This window comes from Amphibalanus amphitrite, unplaced genomic scaffold (genome assembly GCF_019059575.1).
Source record: "Amphibalanus amphitrite isolate SeventyFive unplaced genomic scaffold, NRLGWU_Aamphi_draft 000078F_arrow, whole genome shotgun sequence".
In the NCBI taxonomy this organism is placed as follows: Eukaryota; Metazoa; Arthropoda; class Thecostraca; order Balanomorpha; family Balanidae; genus Amphibalanus; species Amphibalanus amphitrite.
This window is the reverse complement of record NW_024881574.1, coordinates 1,123,034-1,142,077: the sequence shown is the minus strand read 5'-3', so window position 1 is coordinate 1,142,077 and position 19,044 is coordinate 1,123,034. Positions and strand designations below refer to the sequence as shown.

At 49.3% G+C, this 19,044-nt stretch overlaps 2 protein-coding genes across 4 annotated transcripts in view; one reads left to right on the top strand and one right to left on the bottom strand.

The window, feature by feature from the left end:
- The first annotated feature begins 7,055 nt into the window (after window positions 1–7,055).
- Window positions 7,056–14,109, top strand: LOC122379466. Its single transcript, XM_043361709.1, has 2 exons — window positions 7,056–7,749; window positions 11,579–14,109. The coding sequence occupies exons 1-2, from the start codon at window positions 7,454–7,456 to the stop codon at window positions 12,849–12,851; spliced, it is 1,569 nt and encodes a 522-aa protein (XP_043217644.1). The 5' UTR covers window positions 7,056–7,453; the 3' UTR covers window positions 12,852–14,109.
- A 1,258-nt stretch (window positions 14,110–15,367) lies between these two features.
- LOC122379459 (ras-responsive element-binding protein 1-like) overlaps window positions 15,368–19,044 on the bottom strand; it is a 123,272-nt gene continuing 119,595 nt past the window's right edge. For all 3 annotated transcript variants that reach the window (XM_043361699.1, XM_043361700.1, XM_043361701.1), the window contains one exon: window positions 15,368–17,445. In XM_043361699.1, the coding sequence (XP_043217634.1) occupies window positions 17,080–17,445 (366 nt within the window). In that variant the 3' untranslated portion in view covers window positions 15,368–17,079. The remainder of the gene's footprint in view (window positions 17,446–19,044) is intronic.

The window sequence follows — 19,044 nt, the reverse complement described above, 5'->3', positions numbered from 1 at the left end:
CGCCTCTTTTGGACGAAAGATATTATAAACACTCCCAAACACTGCATTACAAGTGGTTTAGACACACTGAACATGAAAATGGTGTCCGTGACCCCTGTTTAGGGTAAGGTGCCTAATTAGCGACCCTTTCCGATTTGCGACCTACCTCCCTACAGAAAAACTAGTAGGAGAAAACGGGGTAAAAACATCGTCAAAACCTCAGCCATACTTTGGTTATCAAATTAAATTATTTTCCGGTCGTCGATGTTTCTGGTGGGACGTTTCAGATGCGTTTAAATAAAAATGACGAGTTTCTTATCCAAAACGTATGTGTTTGGGCCCTCTCTGATTAAAAGCGATGCATATTAGGATGATGCACCTTTTTTATTCTGAATCGACATTCCTTTTTCAATTGATTGCCGTTTTCCCATAGTGAATCGCTCAACTGTGCACAGCATGGCGGTTAAAAATGTGTCGCAACTCATATTTCCTATTTGCGCCTGACATGGTCGCAAATAGCTCAAGAATGGAAAGAAAGGGGAAAAGAGAGAAATGAAAATGAGGTGTTGCTGAAGCTTGCAATGTGTGGCAGGGGATGCCAAATGTCGTCACCGACTGCAGGGGTGCCGAATTCAGCGCGGACCTCGAATATCATACGAGATAGCCCGCAAAATTTGGGTTTCCGCCTTCTTTTCGCCTTCGGTGCATCGCGTGATCAGTTTTTACTTACGTAAATGTGTTGGATAAACGTTCCTGTTCGAGTGATTGAGTGCTTTGCGTAAAGGTTACCTTTTTGAGATCATATTTCATCTTTTCAGGCGTCGCATTTTTTGTCATTTTTAATATGGGGAAACCCATAGACTTATTAGCGACCCTCCCCGGTCGCTAATCGGGAAGAGTTCCCTATTAGCGTTTTTTGCAATGGTTTGCCAAAATACTCACTACAAATAAGTTAGTGAATATTGGGGCAGAAAATGACTATATTTTAATAGAAAAATGAACGATCTCTCCGAAAATCAAGCCCGTAATACAGTGGCACCCACAGAGCGTGAGCAATGACGGTTCAAATTAAGGGGGTCGCTAATTAGGCACCTTACCCTATGCCCTGAGGTCATCTTAGGTCACGAATGGTATCTAACAGTTTTTCGCAAATAACTTTTGATAGAGTTATGCTAGAGCGATGAAAACGCCTTAGATGTGTTCAGCTCGACGATACGGATCGACTGATATGCAACATGACCCTTTCCGGTCAGGTCATGACCTTGACCTGAGGTCAAATTTTCAAGTTGACCTTTCAAGGTCAAGTTATAGTTCATTCGATGCGTCTTGACGAGAGGAACACGATGCGGCTAAAAGTAAGCTCGAACAAGGCTTGGGTCAAAAGTTATTGCAGAAAAACTGTTTCCGAAAAAAATCGGCTATTTTTGCAGTTTTTGCCCCCTGGCCCTGCAGGCAAAACCGTTGACGTTAGGTCAAATCTGAGAAAATTACTCAAAAAGGGCGTTAATAGGGCTATCGAATGCGCTTTTCCGCGGCGCTGTAGCTCTATTGGTTCCCGAGTTATGCGTTGGCTTCTTGGAAATTGTCGACATTCGACCTGGAAATCGGCGAAATTTTGCCTTCAATGACCTCTGGTGACCTGACCTTTGACCTGACCAAAAAATTGACCAAAGTGATTTCCTCATTATTTTTGACGCTCTTTCGAACGCCGCCTTCCGCGTATCGCTACGTGGCCCAGGAGCCGAGTTAGAAGGGGGGTGTTCAAACACCCCCCCCAGCAGGGCGTGGAAATCCAGGACCCCCAGCCGGGCGCGGGTTAAGCATTTAAAGGAAAAGGGCCACCTTTAACATGGGGATTGAAACTGAGATAGCCATCTTGTAGCCCGTGTCCGAAAACCAATCTGTCTTCCTCCTTACGGCCGATTTCGGCCTCCATTCGTAGTTATCGGCAATTTTAAAAGAAAATACGCCAGGAATGCGTCCTTATCCCAGGAATGCGTTCTTATCCGACAATACAGCCACCCGCGGCGAGGCTTTGGTTTTTTACCAATCAGCTCCAACCAGCTCAGCTTTAACCAATCAGCTTATCTGACGCAATCCGACGAGTCTGTCTTCTGAACGCTGATTGGCTTGAGTGTGACGTCATCGCTATGCCATCATACAGTAGGTGCCGTAAAGAGTACCAATATGTTAAATAGTTTTAAATACTTTTTCGCGAATTGTGCACTTCTGGCACCAGTTTTAAAAAGAAAATGAAAAATAATCATGTCAAAATGAAAAACAACGATATCTTCATATTTCACGAAGGTGGCCCTTTTCCTTTAACCCTATTCCTGGCGGGGGGGGGGCCTCAGGAGCCCCCCCCCCCTGAGGTTTTTTGGTTATATCTCCCAAACGCGTTGAGCTAGGAAGCTCAAATTTTCTGACTTTTCCTAAAAGGCTTCTACGCAACATGTCTGAAAATTTTGAGTTGATCTGACCTCAGGTCAGGTCACCAGAGGCGGTTTGGTGACGCTACCTCAGAAAAGTTTGCAATCACGCCAGAGCTAGAGTTTTTGACCGATCAATTTCTTCTCTTCAGGGTTTAGTTAGGGTACCAGTATGTGCAATTTGTATATCTCGGAATTTTGATATCGGTGACCTAAGGTCAGGTCAATTTCGCGACCTCCCCATTATAAGTCAATGGGGGAAAAATCAACTCCCTGTTTTTACCACTAAAACGGGTCGGAATGGCCCCATATACCATACATGACTTCATATACGATGAACCTTCACTGCCTTGAGGTCTGTTTTGCTGTTGGGCAGCTGTGAGGTCATGTGACGTCATCAAAGGTCACCAAAGGTTTTTGGCCAATAACTCCGTACAGGAACAAGATACAGACGCGTGGATGGTCTCATTGTGTTCAGCTCGTCAAGACGCATCGAATGATATACATGATGACCTCGAGGTCACGTGACCTGAGGTCAACCTTTGACCTTGACCTTTCGAGGTCAACATATATATCATTCGATGCGGATTGACGAGAGGATCACGATGGTGCCCTTAGTTTGTTCCTATCTTGACTAATTCGAAAGCTATTCGAGAAAAACTCTCTCCATATCTAGTGCCGCCATTTTGACTTTTTCGACCCCTGTGACGTCATCTTTGACCTGACCTGAAAATGACCTTTGTAAAAATTGTAGATCTTGGCCGTGCGTATCCGATGCCGTTTACCGCTTGTCGCTATCTTGCTTCGTTCTCGAGATCTCAGGGGGGGGCCGAATCGGCCCCCCCCGCCAGTTTCTTGTCCCGGCGGAGCCCGCCAGGAATAGGGTTAAACCACGTCTGGTCAGGTTAGAATAGGTCAACCAGTAGGGGTCGTGACGGGTATTCGTAGTAGGTGTCAACAGCCTCTGACAGCTTCGTAACATGTTACGAAGGCACCAAAACTACTTCGTAAATGTTCAAATGGTTTCTAAATTCGAATTCAGCTCCAAAAACTAGCCTAGAAACATGTTAAACTCGAAAAAGTGAACCGAGGTCACCGAAGGTCAATGACCTGACCTGACCTTTAGGTGATCTTGACATCCACCCTATGCATGGGAGCAACATCGAATCACACTCTCAGCAGGGTGTGAAAATTCAGCAGCCCTAACGTTAAAGATTAAGTTAAAAGTTAAAGTTAGAGTTAACCCTCGCATGTGTGCGGCGTTTCCCAGCTTCTAATGTGTAGGAGGGGGGGGGGGGGGTCGGTTGGACCCCCCTTGCCGTTTGGCCCCTGATCGAGCTAGAGCTTCGCAGAAAAAAACGAGCGTGCTGCCCGTCACGAGAGGAAGCCGATGATACCCAATTTTAAGGTCCTAGGTCATTGGTTGACATTCCAGGTCAGGTCAATGACCCAAAGTCGGAAAAATCGGGATCTGTTAGAAAGTCGTAAAGTGTGGCTGCTAAGGGGTTTATCGGGGTGCTGATCACGTATATCGTGTTAGTTTTGATCACAGATGATGTCTTTAAGCATTTAGACCAGGTCGGGTCAGGTCAGGTCAGGTCAACCAGTAGGCGTCGTGATGGGTTGGGTATTCGTAGTACGTGTCAACCACCTCTGACAGCTTCATAACATGTTACGAAGTCACCAAAGCTTTTTCGTAAATGTTCAAATGGTTGCTAAATTCGAAGTTAGCTCCAAAAACTAGCCTAGAAATATGTAAAACTCGAAAAAGTGAACCGAGGTCACCAAAGGTCATAAGTTATTGACTTGACCTGACCTCCAGGTGACCTTGACACCCACCCTAATGCATGGGAGCAACATCAAATCACATGTTTGAACGTTTGAAACGACGAAAAGCTTGCAAACGCGCAGCTAATGCGAGCCGACATACGCGGAATCGCGATTCCGGCCAAACATGGTCTCGGGAAAGAGGTCACAGGTCAAAGGTCATTTGAGTCAGGGTCATGAAATTTTCAGGGTAGGTGTAAAATTGATCAAATCGAGGTTATACTGATAGTTTCGTTGCGATCGCCCGCTTTTTACGCGAGTTATTCGCGAAAAACCATGGGGGGGGGGTCCGTCCGACCCCCGTACACATGCGAGGGTTAAAATTAAAGTGCGTTAAAGGTAAACTCAAATTATGATTCAATCGACACATCTCGACGGGAGATACACGATGCTGGTGTAAGACCAATGTCATGCAAGCTTTGTGCCAAAAGTTATTGGTGAAAAACTTTGTACTAACAAATGACGGTTTTTGTCTCCTAGGTATAGGCTTACCGAATTATTTTTTTATGAAAATCCTAGATAGTCCTATATAATCCTAGATAATCCTAGATAGCGGAAGACTTTAACCCTCGCCGGACCTATTGGTTTTTTACATACGCGCCGGCCGAGGGGGGGGGGCGGGTACGACCCCCCCCTCGCCGTTTCGCCCCTGGTGGAGCTAGCGCGTCGCGGAAAAAACGAGCGTGTGCGCCGTTACGAGACGCAGAGATTGGTACCCGATTTTAAGGTCCTAGGTCAACCGGTGACCTCTGAGGTCAGGTCAAGTGCCCCAAGGTACGGTTCAGTTTTTAGTGAATAACTTCGCAAAAAACGGCCGCAGAGCGCCGATTTTGGCAGCATCGTGTTCGCCTCGCTCAGGCGCGTCGAATGATATACTTTTTGTCCGGGTCAGGTCAACTTGGGGTGTTGACCTCAGGTCAAGGTCAGGTCAGCACCCCCAGGTCACGAAGTTGGTCGAAAGAGGTCATGTCGCATATCATTCGATTCGGCAGGTCTTCCTTAGTCCATTGGTGGCTTTCCCGACTCGCTAGCTCAATTTGATCAAGAGTTATTGACGAAAAACTAATATGACCTTGATGACGTCATAAATGACGTCACGCAAGGTCAACATTGCAAAAGTGACGCATCTAACCTTGCAAGGAGTGCATCAAATCACGATTCTGTGTGCTTGAGATAGTTGAAGATCGTTCCCGGCGCCAGAATAGCAGTTTGAATTTTTCCCCATTGACTTATAATGGTGAGGTCACGAAAATGACCTGACCTCATATGACCTTTAGGAAAAATCCGAGATATACAAGTTGTGGGACTCATAATGGATACTAGATCCTGAAAGTTTCATTTCCCTGTGACATCTCTTCTGGCAGTGAGGGCGTTGCGAAGTTGCGACATCTGAAGACCGTGCAGAGGTTCACTTATGACGTCATAGGTCAGTGACCTGACCTGACCCAAAAATGCGGTTGGTGTCAAAAGATCCGGCTTGGATCAAAGGTCAGGTATGCCAAGTTTCAGCTCGCTATCGCCAGCGTGTTCGGAGCTATCGCGAAAAAACCCTATGGGGGGGCGGCACCCGCCCCCCCCCCTCGGCCGGCGAGGGTTAACCCGGCGGCCGCTGGGCCTTCGCGTCACCCGCCGGCCGCCGCTGGGGGGGGGGGGGGCATATAGTTGCCCCCCCCTTTACTTCTGCGACGATACGATATCGCCGCAACGCGAAGAGATAGAGAAACGAAACTTTGCACACATCTTCCTGAATACCTAGCCGAGGTTGTGTTCAACTTTGGTGTCAATCCAATTTTGAAATGACGTCACAGTGACATCAGAAGTCAATTTATAGATTTGTGACTCTCAGTTTCTTTAGGATATATATCCGAGATATGAGAGCGAATATAAAGGACCGATTATTTGTCAGAAACTAGTTTTAAGTGTAGGTACTTAGATGTTTTAGGACGACAGCAGGTGCTGTTTAGTTCATTTACAGTTGAGTTTCATGCCCAGCGACATCAGAAACGGTCCATATCGGAAAACGACAAAATTTTATGACGTCACTGCGACGTCATCTTATAAGCTACAACCACCAAACTTTCCTCAAACTTTGCCGCCTAGGTATTCATTTGAAGCTATTCAAGTTTCACGTTCGTAGCTCATTAGGTTTCGGATATATTCTACAAGACGTAAAAGGGGCAACTTTATGCCCCCCCCCCCCCCCAGCGGCTGATGGGTTAAAAAGAGACAGACCTACGAATGTTTTTTTTTGTGACGTTTTAGCTTAAGTAGTCCATGAGCTATGAGCTGATTTATTCAAGAAGCTAGTGTGAAAGTCGGAAAAAATCGCTTTTAGTTAGAGGGGACGTAAAACGTCTCCCCCCTCGCTAAGATGTGCTACAATCGGCACTTCCGCCCTGGCTGGCTGATTAACGTTCAGATCAGGTGTCCTTCGCGTGCATTTCTTTTAAATTATATGAATAGCGCCACTCACTTGACCACATTCTAAGAAAGTAGGTAGGTATATAGATTCAGCGTTTTTAATGGAGCGGGCTAGTGCACGACTCGTCACTGCCATAAGTCACACTAGTGCCCTCCACTGCTATGTAAACATTGTATCCTGCCAGTCTATGCACGCCACGTGCTACGTGCTGCTACACGTGTTTCGTAGAACTCTCAAAACTCACCTCCCCTCAGTCATCCCTCTCATTAGTCACATCGTGCAGTTCTTACAAAGAGCGTCAGCCCCGTTTTGTCGTGATCTCGGTCCTCGGGCGTCCCGCTCTCTGGCCAGGAGTGGTCAACACAGCGCGCCCTTGGACCCTGGACCCGGTGCGGACCGCAGCGCGGCGGTGGCGTGCCGCGGCGCGCGCGCTGCTCTGAGTCAGTGCCGCTGGCAGGAGCGATCGGAGGGAGACGGCCGCGCCGTGTGACGTCCTTTCGTCGCAGCTGAAGGCCCAGTTCTAGATCAACAGTCCGTCAGTCTTCGACAGCTGAGCTGCTACGGCGCACGGCTGTCCGCGTGGAGGCGCAGGAGGATCCCGGCGGCACGGTTCGCTCGTTAGTCGTTACCTAATCCTGGAGTGGTCAGTCTGTCTCAGACAGCTGATCGAGTCTCAGTGTTCGATCGGCAGCTGAAGAGAGCGGGTCCTGGCATCGCGGAGCTCCAAAATAGCTTCCAAGACGTTCGACGTGTTCATACTGTCACATCGCAGAACCAGGCCCAACTCTCACCCGTCATGGCCGAGGTGATTCGCGAAGAGCAGGAGCCGCGCCGCGAGGGTCAGACGATTCTCCCGGCTGACCCCGAGGTCCAGGAGTGCAAGAGGATTCTCATCGACGGCAGCAGTGCTCCGCAGAAGATCCGGCTGGTCGAGGGCACCACTGTGCGCCGCCTGGGCCGTCAGGAGACCGGCTGGCACGCGCTCTTCCAGGGCGCTGACGGCGCCAGCCTGCTGCAGTACTCGCTGGTGATGGACTCGAAGCAGGAGCTGACGCCGAACATGGTGCAGCTGGCGCTGGAGGCGCTGCAGAGGTCAGTGGAGGGCTTAGGTTCGGCGGAGCAGGAGGAGAAAGAGGGAGGTTTGCTCTTGGGCGCTGAATAAAGGATGGGTGGGGGGGGGGGAGCATCTACAGTTACCATTTGGCAGTCATGTAACAGTGACTGGTTTACATTGTTTGTTTGTTTGTTTGTTTGTTTGTTTTTCTTTTACCGATAGTCTACCAAGAGACCAAATATTTTATATTGCTTATAATTCTTTTTTTAGTCTTTTTCTTAGCTTCTTTGTATGCCGGGTAAGACAGGGCCGTCCAGGGAAGGTGGAGGGAAGGACCCGGAAGTAATGGTTGGGCCTGCTTCCCGGGCCCGCCGACTAAAGCACATGCCTAAAGGAGCCATTCTATGGCGCAATATTTGGGGTGATGTGATGGACTGTGGTGCAATGCCGATTGCCAAACCACAAAAAAACTGCGCATTGCATGTCGCACATTGCCGACAGTAAACATGTCCCATGGGTGCGTGAATATTAATCTATTTCGTATTTATATTATTTCGTATTTATTTATTTATTTCGTAATGCATGTTCAAAATGACCGCCATTCTCTATAGACTGTGCTCCTGGCTGATTATTAGTTTCACCTTTCAGCCCTGCAAAAAAAAACCTCAAACGGTAGATCATCATTGTTGCCAACCGTCGCATTTAGGCCCTGATAGCATGATAAGCTAGAGCCTGTTAATCCAGGAATCACTCTTTTCTAATTAATGTAAACCGGGTAGTGACAAATGAAGCTCTCTTATCTATCTTATTATTGATAGGTAGGTCAAACGGTCACTATAGTAGGTGGTATTACGTATAAATTTAAATAAGAGTAAAAAAGGTAGGTCCTGTCATTGCGTATTGGATAAATTAATTACTATGTCGCATAACTGAACCCCTTACAATAAGCTTTGATCGGCAAGAGCGGGTTACATTTTAACACTGACACACTACAGAGCCTAGACTTGCGTCATACCCTCTTCAAATTGACGTAAGGACCACACATCATGGCGGCTGTTTGAAGAAAGGTCCCGGTCTGCGCCAAACAGAAGGTTTCGACGAATAAACTGTCGCAGTCTGCTGACAGCCCAAAACTACCAACAGCGTAGACACTAATGCTGTTTATTAACCCGCGCACCGACGGGGGTCTGCGCCAACTTCGCACCGACGGGGGGGGGGGGGGCGGATGACCGCCCCCCCCCCTGAGATCTCGAGAACGAAGCAAGATAGCGACAAGCGGTAAACGGCATCGGATACGCACGGCCAAGATCTACAATTTTTACTAAGGTCATTTTCAGGTCAGGTCAAAGATGACGTCACAGGGGTCGAAAAAGTCAAAATGGCGGCGCTAGATATGGAGAGAGTTTTTCTCGAATAACTTTCGAATTAGTCAAGATAGAAACAAACTAAGGGCATCATCGTGATCCTCTCGTCAATCTGCATCGAATGATATATATATGTTGACCTCGAAAGGTCAAGGTCAAAGGTTGACCTCAGGTCACGTGACCTTGAGGTCATCATGTATATCATTCGATGCGTCTTGATGAGCTGAACACAATGAGACCATCCACGCGACTGTATCTTGTTCCTGTACGGAGTTATTGGCCAAAAACCTTTGGTGACCTTTGATGACGTCACATGACCTTACAGCTGCCCAACAGCAAAACAGGCCTCAAGGTAGTGAAGGTTGATCGTATATGAAGTCATGTATGGTATATGGGGCCATTCCGACCCGTTTTAGTGGTAAAAACAGGGAGTTGATTTTTCCCCCATTGACTTATAATGGGGAGGTCGCGAAATTGACCTGACCTTAGGTCACCGATATCAAAATTCCGAGATAAACAAATTGTAGCTACTAATGACCTAATAATATCCTGCGACTTTCAAAGGCCTCAGACATCTACTGTAGCTCTGGCACGGTGACAAAGTTGCAAAAAAGTGACTTGAGGTTGGGTCATTCAAAGTGACCTGGTGACCTGACCTTAAAAGGTAGGAGGTTCAAACTTGCACACCATGTGTAAAATTGATGAGGTTATAGTCATACCAAATTTCGCGGCGCTACGCGCCACGGTTTTCCCGCTATTCGCGAAAAACCTCAGGGGGGGCGGATATCCGCCCCCCCGTCGGTGCGCGGGTTAAAATTGCGCACCGGATCGATCCTTTCGAACGACTCTTTACATGGCGCAGATAGAGCGCAAAAAAACAGGCAACTCTGCTTAGCCATGGGCGCAGTCATGCTGTGTAAAACCTAATCTGTGTGGACTGGACGCATACTGGGTTTTTAGGCCGCTGTGTATCTTACAAAAGGTTCCGGGGTAAAAACAAATGGCAGGGCTCATAGTTCATTCTGACGCACATGAGAGGAGAGATAAATAATCTTGGCCATTCGGGAACAGAGAGGCATGGCCCACTTGGCGTATTTTTCACGTTCTGCCCTCCTGAGATTCTGAAGACGGTGTTTTGATTTCCAACATTCAAGATATCTCATATGCCGAGACATATGTATATACCTACACAGCGAACCGGATAAAAAACGCCTTGTCGCAGTCTAAATAGGTAAAAAATTAGATAAGAATAGATCCAATGTTTGCCAAGTAACAGGTGCTATGAGTTATTATCTGATTAGACTGTGACCCTGGCTTCCCATACATACAGACTACAGTGTATGATGTAACAGTTATGTCTCTTATTAGTTCATGTGCACTTGTATGCATTGGTCGGTGGCCCCATGTCTCGACTTGTGATAATATATAAACACTTGTCGATCTACATACCTTGTGTCCCTTTCGGACTGTCGGAATGAAGTGAACATCGACCCCATGAACACACGACCTCGACTGATCGATTACTTTAGAACATACAACAATTTAGCGCTTTTATCAGCAACATCTTGATTTGATGCCGTGTTTTATTTTCCCTTTGTTGAAATATTTTCAAACGTTGAGCTCATGCCAACAGACAGAAGCGTGGGCCGACTAAACAGAAACTTTGTCCAAGTAGGGCGCAATTGAATAACTAGGTTATCCGTGGCGTTAAGATGATAGATAACGTTGAGATCAAAGTCTTCGCAGCGATAGGTCGTCATGCGGACGATTGGACCAAACAGAGTACAAGCTGTCAATAGCCATCGATGTAGTAGGGACATAGTGATCTTCGACATAGGTACATCTATGATCTAGCTAAATAAAGTGAAATGCATATTACGAAATATACAGAAATGGATCATTGAGCAATTTATTTTTTAAATGCAGAAGGACACATTGTGTAATGCTGTGTTTTAGCCACTTGCTATGTGGACAAGTTTAGGTCAGGTTACCACGCACACCAATGGGCAAAATCAACAGATAGGTACTCTGAGAGTGTCCTTTGAGATAGGGAAAATCCTGGTCGGCGTAAATATACTCTATAGGATACTCTATAATACTCTATAGGAGGGCAGCCTGGAAACTGCAGGCAGAGGGAATAACTGTCTACAATCAGCAAATTTAGGACCTGATATTTTGAAGGTAAAAGAGAAAAAAATTTGACCACAGCCTTTACGAAAAATGCGATTGTTTGCGACCAGGGCGCCTAACGGCTTCGGAAGATTTCAAAAGGCGTGGACGGCATTGGGAAGATGAAAAATATTATTGTCTGAAATACTAGCTGAGAGTGGCTTGCGCGCTAAGGAAATCAACTTATTATTAAACCATAACGTGACCGTCCATCCGTCCGTCCGTCCATCCGTGCTCACGTCTATGAATATATGTACGAGGACACAAGTAGGCTAACAGTCGCCTTGTAGGACGAACACTCGTTCTGACCCGCTGCTGTCTGTCTCTTCCTCAGGCAGGTGCCGATGTTGAGGACGCGTGTGGAGGACCGGGACGACGGGTCGTACCTCGTCGTCGGACCGTACCCCAGCATCAAATTGGAGGTGCTCAAACCCGGCGGTGACTGGCTCAAACACCACCACAAACTGCTCAACGAGACCAAAATCGAACCCAGCGTCGGACCTCTGTGGAAGGCCTGCTTCATGCTCCGACCGACCAACATCGACGAGCCGCCAGCGCCATTTCACCGCAGCGTCCTGTACTTGTCGCTGTGCCACACCATCACAGACGGCCTCAGTAACGCCATGCTGTGCGGCCGAGTGCTGGAGAACCTCGACTTCCTGATCCGCGAGTCCAAGATCCCCAAACGCGAGCCGGCGCCGTTCTTCCCCAGCGTTGAAGACATGCTGCAGCGCTACATGCCCGACTCGAGACTGTCCCTCTTCACCATGGCAGCCGGAAAATTCCTCTCGAGCCTGTTTGACCGGAGCATGCCGCCGCTGCTGAAGAAGTACGTTCGTCCCCACCAGAGCACCCTGCCCAAGTCGGCCTACTCGACCGGCACGATCGCCGTGACCGTGCCCAACAGCGAGGTGGCGCGTCTGCGAACGCTGTGTCACGCGCACAGCGTGTCTCTGAACGCTGCGCTGTCCGCGGCCGTCTCCTTCGCCAGCGCGCAGCTGGCGGCCACGGCCGGCGCCAGCGACGTGCCCACCCACCTGCCCACCCTGTGGCTGGTGAACGCGCGACGCTACATGCCCGACGCAGACTGGATGTACCTCTCCACAGTGGCCGGCGTGGAGCTCACGGTCAACGTGGAGCACGCGGACCTCTCCGAGTTCTGGAGCGTGGCCGAGGCGCTCGGCAAGGAGCTCCGCACCAAGCTCAACAGTCAGGAGCCGCTGTTCCGGCTGCGCTCCTCGTCGTGGTTCTCACCGTCCGATCGCGGCGGCCTCGGCGGGGCAGAGCTCTCCGGCTGCATCTACAGCATCAACAACCTGGGGCCGCTGGACCGCCTGATGCCACGCACTCGCGACGTGCGTGCCGCCGAGCTGCACCGCGCCGTGCGCGCTCCGCCGGCGCTCACCGACTCTCTGTGCAGCCACTGCTTCCAGACGGTGGGCGGCAGGCTCTGCTACGACCTCAACTATGTGCGCGGCCGCGTGGCCGACGAGGACGCGGAGCGCTTCTCCCGTCTGGTGGTCGAGATCCTCGCCGAGGTCGCGTCGCCCATCGCCGACGACGCCGACCACGACTGGGACCACCTCGGCGGAGCGGCGCGAGCCTGAACGAGACGGAGCACACGTGGGGTTGACGCAGGAGAGGAGGCATGCGCTTGGAGGATGATCAGAGGTTCGAGGAGACGGTCCTAAGATTGAGTTTGGAAGATCGATGATGACGCGTAACGGCTGATGATCTAAAATGGGGGACTGAAAAGCGACACGAAATTCCATGTCTTTTGAACTAAATGGTAGGTAGGTACTGAAAATGCAGTACTGAAAGTAAATACTGGTCCCTAACGAAAGCAAAGCGACGATATGTAAGGCTTGGCAGCCTGAATCGACTAATGTCAATCAAAGGTGTTAGGAAACAGATGATAGTGCATTCAAAATTATGTGATTAAACAAGTAAGTTATAAAAGGGTAGAGATTGGCACTTGGAACGGACATTGTCAGGCACTCGCTAGTCGCTTGCCTAGGGCAAGGTGCATGTACTGTTCTGCGTAGTAAGTAGGGCTCGTGTTGAAACTAATCATGTAACCATAACTAATACTACATTTAGTATGTAGAATTATGTGTTGGCATTTGTATGGCCATTGGAAAGGTCAGAATTCAGGAACATGTACAAATCCAACCCAAAGCTCAGAAACGGCAATGCGTTAGATATCATGACTTGAAGTTGAATCTATAGATCTTGTAGTTTGCGAAATTTCTATTGCTTTGCTGGCGAATTTTAGGGAGGATGCGTTACCAATTATTCGTAATACTTTTTTTTGGAAAAATGGACATGTTTACACTGCACACTGCTTGAGCGATAGAGAAGTGTTCAAGAAACTATTTTAGTAGATAGCTACGGGCCATTGTAGCTTGTAGGTATATGTGCACCGAGCAAACTGCCTCATATCTATTGGTGGATACATATAGATCTAGTGGTAGACTATAGTGTGGTAGACTATACGCGTGCCATTCGCAACTCAAGTGACAGTGTATGCCGTTTGATATCGACGAAGCTCATCCCGCCACACAGTGATGATCTTCTTAGAGTTAAATAAATGCGTTTGGTGTGTATGAGGGTTGCGATGCGACAGAAGAAATGCAACTTAGTTCTGGGAACCGGATGCTTTTAGTCCATGATGGCACTGGTTTGCTAATAAGTCTGCCTTTTGCCCAGTGGCTGTAGGTACTTGTTCTTCTGATGCGAGTTCAGCTTACTTGTTCGTGCAGTGGTAAACCGCGGCTGGACAAATTTCATACTGAAATCGCTGGCTGAGCAGTGCAGGCTTGCACTCAGGAGAGCCAATAAATGTGTAACCTGCATTGTAGAAAATGGATGCTGTTTTCCTATCTGATCATTCAGAACCTACGACAGATCAAGGCCCCGACAGATTCTTGAAGGTGGAAGCGGAACAGGTTAAAGAGGGCAATGGGACTTATCTGACATTATAAACAGGGAAATGTCGAATGATCCAGTCATACAGCATCTAGCAAAGCGAACAGAAAAGAAAGAGATGCGAAAACCAACGACGGAAAAAAGCAGAGCCTTCAAACGACGCTTTCCTTAGCTTCAGGACCTGTCTATTCCTATCATTGACCACAAGCCTTGTCTCGCAGTCACTCCCCATACAACCGGTGGAGAGCATTTCCATAAGGAGTATATACCCCTCCCGCCGCGCCGGTTTCAGCGGCTGGGTGGCCCGTCCATCGGCCGAAACGCTCAACCAGCGCCGCGGTCCGAGCCCAAAGTCTCCTCAACCCCTATAGGCATATACACAATCATTTAGGAAATCGCTAGGTATTACCAACAGCTAATGCACAGCCAATGAAACAAATGGCCTCACGACAGAATGCTATAAATGCTGCGACCGAATACAAGGACGAAAACGTGGACCGAGCTGATTACACGGAAGCAACCGACGCCAGACAGCCTGGAATGTCCGTGACCGAATGAGGCCGGATACTGCGCGGGACCCCCGACTTCGCCTCTCCTGCACGTAGGCGAGGGGCGAAACCGGTGAAGCTCAGGTTTAAAGGTCACCGCTAGGTGTCCAGGCAAGGCCGCTCCAGCAAAGGTCACTGCCCAGCAGCGCCCCGAGGCAGTTGGCAGCACGCCAGAGCCCAGCTGCCGGGGAGTAGTTGAAAACCGTGAACACTAGATGAGTGGGATACTGTTCTTCTTATAATTGCCTAAGAGTTTCCTAGCTCTTTTTTCTATGGTGCGTTCAATGATGTCAGTCAAGTTCTTGCATGTGGTCTACAGCTTTAAAAAAGCCATTAAAAAATGTCTAAGCGTAACCTTCAACTTTGTCAATTTACTTGGCCATTTGGGTAAGTTTCCCAGGGACCGAGTTGAAGAGGAACGCGAACATATTCAACGCATCGGTGTACCTAACTACTAGGCCTATCATGTAATAATCAACGCCCCAGCTACGCAGGCGAAGGAACTATAACAATTAGCTCAGGTACTATGCGGTTCATTCGTCGTATCATTAAAATACCTATAGCAGCAAAGCTAATTATTACTTAGGGATCGGCATATTATTGGGCTAGCCAGACCAAAAACGGGTTCCAACGAAATAATACGAATATTGGTTTCGTGTGATTTATTATCAATGGACGGCAATGCACAAATCGAACAATATAATGCTGAGCGATCATAACGTCAAAACTCACTCGAACTCACACTCACAACTCACTCACCGGAGTGATGCACGTCTAATCTAGAATGCAAATGCAGGGCAGCTTCAAACGCAGCGGTGTAATGCACAAAGGTCCCACATAAGTCTTTGGGATATCGGCACAGACGGCAAGAACTGCACAAGAACGTCTGCCAGTCACAAACACGAGCGGTTGGTGAAGACCAGGCGCATGGCACCCAAAGTCAAGCAACAAAGCGGACAAGCACATGACCGATAAGTTATTTACACATGAGGCTGCTACTGTCGCCTGCAAGCGACGAACGCTCCAAAAAAGATACGGCACTGAAAGCCTCAGACACTTAGGAAGTAAGCGAGACATTTGAGAAAGAATATTCACAAAAGGAGCAATCCAACTAGGAGCAAAGATGAGTCAGTGTTCCTAGGGCCTGAAGAGCCCTTACAATGAGTGAAATACACAGAGGGCAAAAGTAAGGGGATATGACCGGATGCATTCGCCGTATTAGCAATCGTTGCTCTACTCGTGTCTAACAACACTAACAAGTTCAACAGCCTCAGAAGGCGCCAGCGGTTGTGAAAGCGGTGCTAAACACGAACATCTCACTCTTTGGTACACACGGAACGTAGGTGGAGCGCGCATGGAGTTGTGCGCCAGCGCCTGGTACAGGGGGCGTCCCTGTCGCACCCGGAGCGGCAATCGGCCAGCAAACGGGCCGGTGCACTCGTCTCTGAAGGCCTCTTGGAATGCATACTGGGAATGCCACATGTGCAGGCCCGAGGAACGAGGCGGACGGTGCCAAACAGAACAACATTGTACCCTAAAACGGAATGCAGCCTAGAGAAACAACGGCTCTCGCCGATTGCCCGATCTTTGCTCAGGGCGTGTTGGTCGCTGGTGGACCTCACAAAGCCACTTAGAGGAGAGCGCAGTGTGACCGCAAACGCACGAGATCAGAACGCAAACGACGCCTCTCCAGTGAAACGGAAACATCACTTCTGGTGCCGACATGACATCAAGCGCAAGCGTGGGACAAAACGACATACCCGATCGGCACATGAACACCTTCATGAATCAAATGTTGCATTGTCAGCCGAGAATAACAATGCACACAAGAAGCGGGCCGCACTGGTTAGCCCAGATGCAGCCATACACTAGTCAGGCTATTCGAACTCCAGTTACACAAATCCACCGAACGGGGCTAATAATACATCTCACAGGATTGCACTGCTGTCCTGGTAGTCGCTTTGTGACCAGGGACAGCAAAGGCGTTCCGAGATCATTGAAACATTTTCTTATTATGAATCCTAAGTCGAATCGAATCGGTTAAGTGGACACACCACACCAAAGTGAACAAATATCTGAAAAAGCAGACCACACAAGCCATTCGTCGATGCTTTTTTGAGCCGCTTGCCCAAGCGCGAGAGTAACACAGTTCGTTCGATGGTCAAAATACATCTTGTCCACAACCAGATGCCCTATTGTCTTAGCCATTGCATAGCAGCAGCTCGGGTTAGAGTGCAGCAAATCACCCACGCAGCTAGCACATTCCGAACAGTTTGCTGCCGATGCCGAGCGGCCGACCCCTCTAAGGGCACCTTCCCTGTCTTTGAGCAGCAGCGTGCCTGTCGTTTGCCAGTCGCCTTCACGCCTCACACTCCTGAGCCGCGGCCGATGCGCCCTCCCCATCACCTTCCGCCGACCTGCCGCAGTCGTCGGTTTCCATCACCGCGTCCGGCATCTCCTTGTCGTTGCTGACCTCCTCGGCCGGCGGGCTGCCGGCAGCGCGCAGCCGCGACCCTGCCAGCAGCCTGGCGCTGATGTCCTCCAGGGTGGGCCTCTTGCGGCCGGGGCACTGAGCACGCGCCGGCGGCGGAGGACTCGTCGAGCCCAGGTCGGCAGCGTGAGGGCCCTCGGCGTCTCCAGCGTCCTCCGACTGGTGCTCGGAGACCAGGTGCTGCCGCAGCTCTCCGGTGTCAGCGAAGCCATGCAGGCACACCAGGCAGAAAATCTGAGGGAGGAGGCGGGTTACGTCAGTCCTTGGTGAAATTATCAACATTTGCAGGCGGTAAACTTCGAGCATCTGACCGCAGCGAGATGACTTTGGTTCTTTGCGGTGGTGAGAAACGGTCGTGGCTGTTTTAAGCCACCTTCTGAGATGAGTGAAACGTAATCATTTGTGTTGTAAGATGATTAGCCATATTAAATACCGCAGGGATAAGCTTATAATTTCCTTGTTTGTGCGGTGAAGATCGACACATTCCTTGTACAGAAATATGCCCTGGTTGTACGAGGCCTCCCAAGCCGACTGAAATATGCACCAGCTGCAATTTTGCAAGAGTTGCTCGTTCATCTAGACATCGTCTACACATCAGGCTCCCGTCATCTGGCTGTCATCTTTCCGTCATCTCGTCATCTTAGATCGGCTGCGGGCGCGCGCGAGAGGACGCAAACCAGTTTCCGGCCGGCGTGCAGCCCTTCCTCCTACCGCACCGGCTGTTGACCCGACCTCACATTATGCACACGCCGTGGCGGGAGCGCGCACCGAGAGCGATCAAAAACAGGTCCTGCCACTGCTGGCGGGATGAGCGGCAGTCGGCGGACGCTGCGTCCGACCGATCCGCGCGCGACAGGCCGGATTACGTGCGGGGCGCGCCGGAGAGCAGCCGAACGCTGATCCCGGGAGACTGACCCGGCGCCGAGACCCGCTCACGGACCACCGGATCAAACTCAGCAGCGGCCGGACAGGAAGCTCGACCGCCGGGAATGCGCCGCTCCCGAGGTCACGACCCCGGCCGGAGCGCTGGGAGAATCGGCGCCGTGAATTCGCGAGGTGGCTGACCTGCTCGCAGGAAGTTTTTAGATAAATGTCGCCAGAGATGGCCAAAGATGATCTGAGAGCTTGTCCAGAACGGTAGGTGCTACCTGGGATGTAGCCCAACGAGAGATTTAAAAGTTCTGGCAACTGTTTTGACTTGTGAGCTTCGTGGAAGATAATGGTTAAAAAAAAGATCATTTTGACACTAATAAAATGGGATTTATGCACGACCTGAGAACATGATCAGCATTTTATCACATAGGTACCTATGTTTATTATATGACTATAGAGAAAGAACAAAAAGTGCTGAACAGGCAATATCTCGCTAGAATTGAACGTCAAATTTCACCAATACCAATTAATAATGATATGAACGGTATCATCTTCGTTTTGCTTCTGGTGGCGGAAAAGTCGGGGTTGCAGCGAAGTAAATCTACGATATCTACAATCAGTTATCTTTCGGATGGTTTTCTAATCGTAGCCCAAAGCGAGAGGTCAACAATCTGAAACCGACATTTCATTTGAACAAATTACTAGCATACAAGAGAACCGTTTCCCAAATACGCTCGGGTCTTATTTTAGGAGCCAATTTGAACGTTTGTGGCCAAGTGTGCTCTAAGTGCCGTCCATTTCCAGCTCTCCCATGTTTTCGGGTCACGGCGCCGACTACTTCCGTAACTTTTTAGCCAGTCCCAGCTGGCATCTGAGCCCGGCCAGAGACGGGCGGCTCGACCCCAGATCCACATTCCGATTTCTCGCCTCCAAAGCAGCTTCGCCGGCTTTGCTCTCACG

Excerpts from the sequence above, each read along its gene's own strand:
- LOC122379466 (XM_043361709.1), top strand. The coding sequence starts at position 7,454 with ATGGCCGAGGTGATTCGCGAAGAGCAGGAGCCGCGCCGCGAGGGTCAG. Across the intron at positions 7,750-11,578 it reads GCGCTGGAGGCGCTGCAGAG|GCAGGTGCCGATGTTGAGGA; the intron begins GTCAGTGGAGGG and ends TCTCTTCCTCAG.